This window comes from Frankliniella occidentalis, unplaced genomic scaffold (assembly GCF_000697945.3).
Source record: "Frankliniella occidentalis isolate FOCC.00 unplaced genomic scaffold, Focc_3.1 Scaffold127, whole genome shotgun sequence".
In the NCBI taxonomy this organism is placed as follows: Eukaryota; Metazoa; Arthropoda; class Insecta; order Thysanoptera; family Thripidae; genus Frankliniella; species Frankliniella occidentalis.
In genome coordinates, this window is record NW_026267254.1 from 570,998 (window position 1) to 575,741 (window position 4,744).

At 40.7% G+C, this 4,744-nt stretch overlaps 2 protein-coding genes across 2 annotated transcripts; one reads left to right on the forward strand and one right to left on the reverse strand.

The window, feature by feature from the left end:
* The first annotated feature begins 1,018 nt into the window (after nucleotides 1–1,018).
* LOC113215624 (26S proteasome non-ATPase regulatory subunit 9) lies at nucleotides 1,019–2,435 on the forward strand. Its single transcript, XM_026435261.2, has 4 exons — nucleotides 1,019–1,230; nucleotides 1,489–1,588; nucleotides 1,685–1,860; nucleotides 1,942–2,435. Exons 1-4 carry the CDS (start codon nucleotides 1,108–1,110, stop codon nucleotides 2,167–2,169), a joined length of 627 nt encoding a protein of 208 aa, XP_026291046.2. The 5' UTR covers nucleotides 1,019–1,107; the 3' UTR covers nucleotides 2,170–2,435.
* Nucleotides 2,436–2,508: 73 nt separating this feature from the next.
* LOC113214495 (3'-5' ssDNA/RNA exonuclease TatD) lies at nucleotides 2,509–4,223 on the reverse strand. The gene is made up of 6 exons (XM_052270582.1): nucleotides 3,995–4,223; nucleotides 3,756–3,854; nucleotides 3,505–3,665; nucleotides 3,238–3,421; nucleotides 2,995–3,157; nucleotides 2,509–2,913 (listed from the first exon to the last, which is right to left on the reverse strand). Exons 1-6 carry the CDS (start codon nucleotides 4,155–4,157, stop codon nucleotides 2,751–2,753), a joined length of 933 nt encoding a protein of 310 aa, XP_052126542.1. The 5' UTR covers nucleotides 4,158–4,223; the 3' UTR covers nucleotides 2,509–2,750.
* Between the last annotated feature and the right edge of the window lie 521 nt (nucleotides 4,224–4,744).

The following is a 4,744-nucleotide window of genomic DNA, read 5'->3' on the forward strand; positions in this document are numbered from 1 at the left end:
TAATGTCAGTGAGGGAGCATCGTTTCGTAACTAGGCAGATTGTGAGACTGAGAAGAGAAAAGACGCTGAGTGAGGTAGACAGCTACCTTCCTTAACAATTTAGTCACTAGCCGCATAGCCATGATGTAATTTCACATGGACTCAGTGACATCTTTCTATTTTGTTGTGAAGTAACTTTCGTTGTTTCCAAATAAGTACTTTTCGGTGTTTTAAATTATTATTGGAGCCCACGGGAACGATGTGGGAAAGCAGTTAACACCTTGAACCCAGAGTGACGTCACGGGGTGGCATCGTTGGCATTTTCCAGAAAAACGTGGCCACTGCTTGCCCCACGTGCACGTGAGGTTCAATTGTTAAAACTACATTAAAATACAAAATTTGAAATTTGAACAAATGGCTTTTAATGTGAAAACCACAAACTTTGACAAAAAAAAATTATGTCATGCACCGCACGCTCGCGACGCTCGTACAGGTTTGCCTCATTTTGAACCACGCGTGCATGCGGTCTATCTATCTAGTCTATCAAGGAAAATTGACAGAGTGATTCAGCCAAAACTTTCGACTTCGGACAAAACTACCATTGTACGATGGTGCCACGCGTTTCCAAGGATTTCACAATCGCTCAAAGCGTGTACGGTAGATTATTACCAAGGTTTGGAATCAATAATTTGGTTTTCAGGTCTGTAGCCGCAACATCCAAATTAATACCAGATTCTAGGAAGTATTTTGATCATTTTGATGCGGAGAACACGATGAGAGTTGGAAAAAAGTAAGTGATCCTAGGATTGAAACACCAAGAATTACATTAGGAAGACTTATAAGAAGAAAGACTGCAAGTAGTTTTCAGATGCAGAATGTAAATGCACGTAGAAAAACTATCCGCAGGAATTAAAAAACCCCGCCCAAATTCTTTCAAAATCGTGCATGCTCCTGAACCCCCCTTGTGTTCTACCTAAACTGATGACGTCAGGACTCCTACTAACCTCTCTTTCTTCCCCAAGGCAGACCTGGTGCTGTTGTCAACAAAGACAGCACTGTCGTCTGCTGTGCCATGAGGGGTAGATTAGCTAGATCGTCACCGCAACGAACGTCAAAAGTAACGCAGTCATGGATGTGAACATGGAGTCAGCAAATGCAACTAATGTATCTCGCGATGCTGTTTTGAAAATAATGGATCAGAAAGACAAAATTGAAAAAGAAATTGCCGCTTTAATGGAAGTTTTGGCATCGGTAAGTGCTTTTATTTTTCTAATGTTGAGGTTAATAACCCTTGTGACTTTAATTCATTGTATCTTCTCGAAATGCCCCTATTTCTAGCTATAATATTCAATATTTTCTTTCAAAATTTCTCGTCCCAATCACTTTACTAACATGAAATTTGGAACTCCTCTGGGGGCCCAATGTTCATAAGTAGAATTCAAAAAGCTGAGATATTTTCTAGGCTGGACTCTTCGACCGATTGTTTTCTTTTATTTGTTAATATTACAGAATCGTGTTGGTCTTTACGACTCTTTGGTTGATGAAGAGGGATACCCACGTCAAGATATAGATGTCTACCAAGTCAGACATGCTCGTCATCGAATTATTTGTATGTTCAGCTTCCTTGTTCTGTCTCACACTATCACACATTAAATGGTGCCACAAATGTTTACTGTAAATAAATTTAAATTGATCTTTGTTGCAGGTCTTCAAAATGACCACAAAGCCCTCATGAAAGAAATTGAAAATGGACTATATGCTCTCCATTCTGGTGGAGGTCTTAACCAATCTGATGATCCAATGGATGAGAGTTCAAAGCCAAGTGGGGACCCCATTGCAGTTGTTAATAAAGTGACTCCTGGATCACCAGCTTCAATAGCAGTCAGTATTGATTAGTGTTGAATGAATTCACAATTTCTTTGTACTCCATTGTATGTTGCTAAAATTTTTCTTCTGTTCCAGGGGTTGGAGGTTCACGACAAGATAATTGAATTTGGTTCAGTAAAAGGCTCCAATTTCCAGTCCCTTCTTAATATTAGTTTTGTAGCAGAGAGCTGCATTAACCGTTCTGTACCAGTTGTAGTTTTAAGAGACAAACGCGTCGTTCGTCTTTCAATTATTCCCAAACCATGGATGGGTCCAGGATTATTAGGATGCAATATTGTTCTCCCTGAAAATGTTGATAGGTAAGCATTGGTGCACCATGTCAAAGGGCAACATGTATTAATGTTTTAAAATTAATAGGATCATATTGCTCTCTTTTCTTTTTGAACTGGAATGGAAACTATTTCCTAGGGGTTATGGATACAAATATTCAATTACAATTATATTTTAATTCATACTTAACACATCTACATTCTATAAAAATATACTTTGTTATACCCAATGTGTGTTTTTGGCACATAAATAGACTGTAAAAAATTCAAAACAAAAAAATATATATAAGGTTAAGAAAATCCTTCTTTTAAATACTTCTGTACTAAAACTATACAGGCTCATTCAGTTCACATCAGATAAAATAATAATATATTAAATTTCAGAGCAGTTTAATTAAAACAATCTGATGAGTAGTCATGATACAGTTACTGCCAACCGTTTTCAAGAAATGTTACAGTACAGAAATGTATATTTTTGATATTATTAATGAAACCTACCCTGGATCTTCAACTTTAAAATTTCATTCAAAAAATAGTGTAGAAAACTAGATAAATAGATAGCCTGTTTTCTAGATGATCCTTTCACAGCCCAATTGCAACAGGAAATGTGGACAGTTATTGAGAGAGTCCAAAAACTTTCAATGCACTGAAAGCTGTAGCAAATGCTACTTCTTCTGGTTTTTTCTTGATAAGAACAGAAATCATTTCAACAATTGCTGGTAAGGAGCATGGCTCATTTCGTTGAAAGGTACAGTAACGATTCAGAAACAGCAATGACCTGTAAAATTATTGTATTGTACAGTAAATGAAAATTCAAGTCAATTTGCAAATTAGTACAATGTGCTAGTAGTTGTATTACCTTTCAGTAAGAGATTCCTTGACTGCAGGTGGAAGTTTGGAGGCACGTATATTAGGGAACATGAAAGGTGAATCTGTCTCAACCAGAATCTTATCCATTGTGAGAATGTCTTGTTCTAGTAGGCGGCGCATTCCATCATCAGATTTATCCTTGCAAAGACTGCCTGCAACACACATTGGCAATTTTTAAAATTAACAGTGATATATTTGGTTTTCCATGTGCTTCTTAGCCCAGCTACTTTACCTGACAAGGTAAAATAAAATCCTCTATTTAGGAAGCTTTCTGCCTCTTTCTGTGAGCCAGAAAAACCTCGCAAAACACAAACTGGAAGATTTGACATATATTTATCAATCACAGATAGGAAATCAGCATGAGCTCCCCGTTCTCGTAAAATAAGCGGTTTCTTTAAGTCACAGGCAAGTTGAATCTGAGAAAAGAAGGGAAGATCATACCACATACTTTGTACTTTTGTCTTAAGGTAGGTAAAATAAATTATGTGTATTTACATACTTGTTTTTCAAACACTTCTCTTTGTACTTCAGGAGAAGAGAAATCTTTGCTGTAGTCTAGGCCACATTCTCCAATAGCAACACACTCAGGATTCATTGCAATTTCACGTAAATCTGCAAGGTAGCCAGTCTCCCATGATTTAGCATCATGAGGGTGCACACCTGCACAGAGTAAGTAGGAAAGAGATGTTAGCACTAAAATTAAGGGAATATAAATGCAATGAATGCATATGAAGCAACTTCAAATCATACCTGTTGAAGAATAGATGGTTCCAGGGTAAATTCTTGTCAGTCGTAAAGCTTCCTTACTTGTTCTAAGAGATGATCCAGTGACTAGAATCTTTGTCAGTCCTATAAAACATATTGGTCAAGGTCAAAACATGTAACTTTCATTAAAACCCTAACGCGTAACATGACCCTCTCTTGTTTTAGTGAAAATGAATACTTGTATATATGCACTTAACATGCGAACCATAACCTCAACCACTTACCAGCGTCCTTTGCTCGTTGAATCACCGAGTCGAGATCTTTACTAAACTTCTTGTTCGTGAGACCAGCCCCAACGTCCACCAGCAAGTAGTTGTCGAAACATTTTTGTAGATTTTCTGCTGACAAAACGTCATTGGGGCTGATGTCTGTAGTGCCAGCTGCCATCGTTCGTGAATCAGGGACGGGGAACGGGGACGGGACGGAGGGGCGGGACGCGGGCGGGGCGTCCGAGTGAGTGTGAGATCATGCAGGGGCCAGGCCAGGGGCCCAACGCAATGGGAGCGGGGCGGGGGAGAAGGGAGGGCAGCGTGGCTGTCCCCGCCCCTCCCCTCCCCTTCCCGCCTCCACCCAAACCCCAAAGCCCCTAAGTGTGTTTGTGTGCTTGCTTGTGCCTTCCTTGTTGTGTCGCCCGCGGGCCCAGCCCCAGCCGCAGCCCAGCACGTAAAGGCCCATCCGGCAAAGCAGGGTCAAAGGCCACTCCTTGCCTCTCGCGCGACAACACGGCCAGCACAACCCCCCGGCAACGAGCAACCCACCCCTTACGAAATGTAGCCTCACGCCGTGTAGCTAGCGCTTCCTCGAAATTATGTGTTTGTGGTGAGTCACGTTTTCACTTCTGAATGAAGCCTGTGGTAAAGTAGTGCGGGTGGTCCAGGGAGCTCAAACGGGCCTTACCTTGGGGCTTCGCGTCGGGCGTCGCCAACAGAGCTATGGTATGGTGTGGGCAAGGATGGACCCAGCAAGGGATTGCC

Bases quoted from the DNA above. Each gene is read 5' to 3' on its own strand.
- LOC113215624 (XM_026435261.2), top strand. From the start codon at position 1,108: ATGGATGTGAACATGGAGTCAGCAAATGCAACTAATGTATCTCGCGAT. The intron at 1,589-1,684 runs GTATGTTCAGCT...TCTTTGTTGCAG, and splicing joins TGCTCGTCATCGAATTATTT to GTCTTCAAAATGACCACAAA. The intron at 1,861-1,941 runs GTCAGTATTGAT...CTTCTGTTCCAG, and splicing joins GATCACCAGCTTCAATAGCA to GGGTTGGAGGTTCACGACAA.
- LOC113214495 (XM_052270582.1), bottom strand. From the start codon at position 4,157: ATGGCAGCTGGCACTACAGACATCAGCCCCAATGACGTTTTGTCAGCA. The intron at 3,422-3,504 runs GTATGTAAATAC...TTCTTTTCTCAG, and splicing joins GAGAAGTGTTTGAAAAACAA to ATTCAACTTGCCTGTGACTT. The intron at 2,914-2,994 runs GTAATACAACTA...ATAATTTTACAG, and splicing joins AAGGAATCTCTTACTGAAAG to GTCATTGCTGTTTCTGAATC.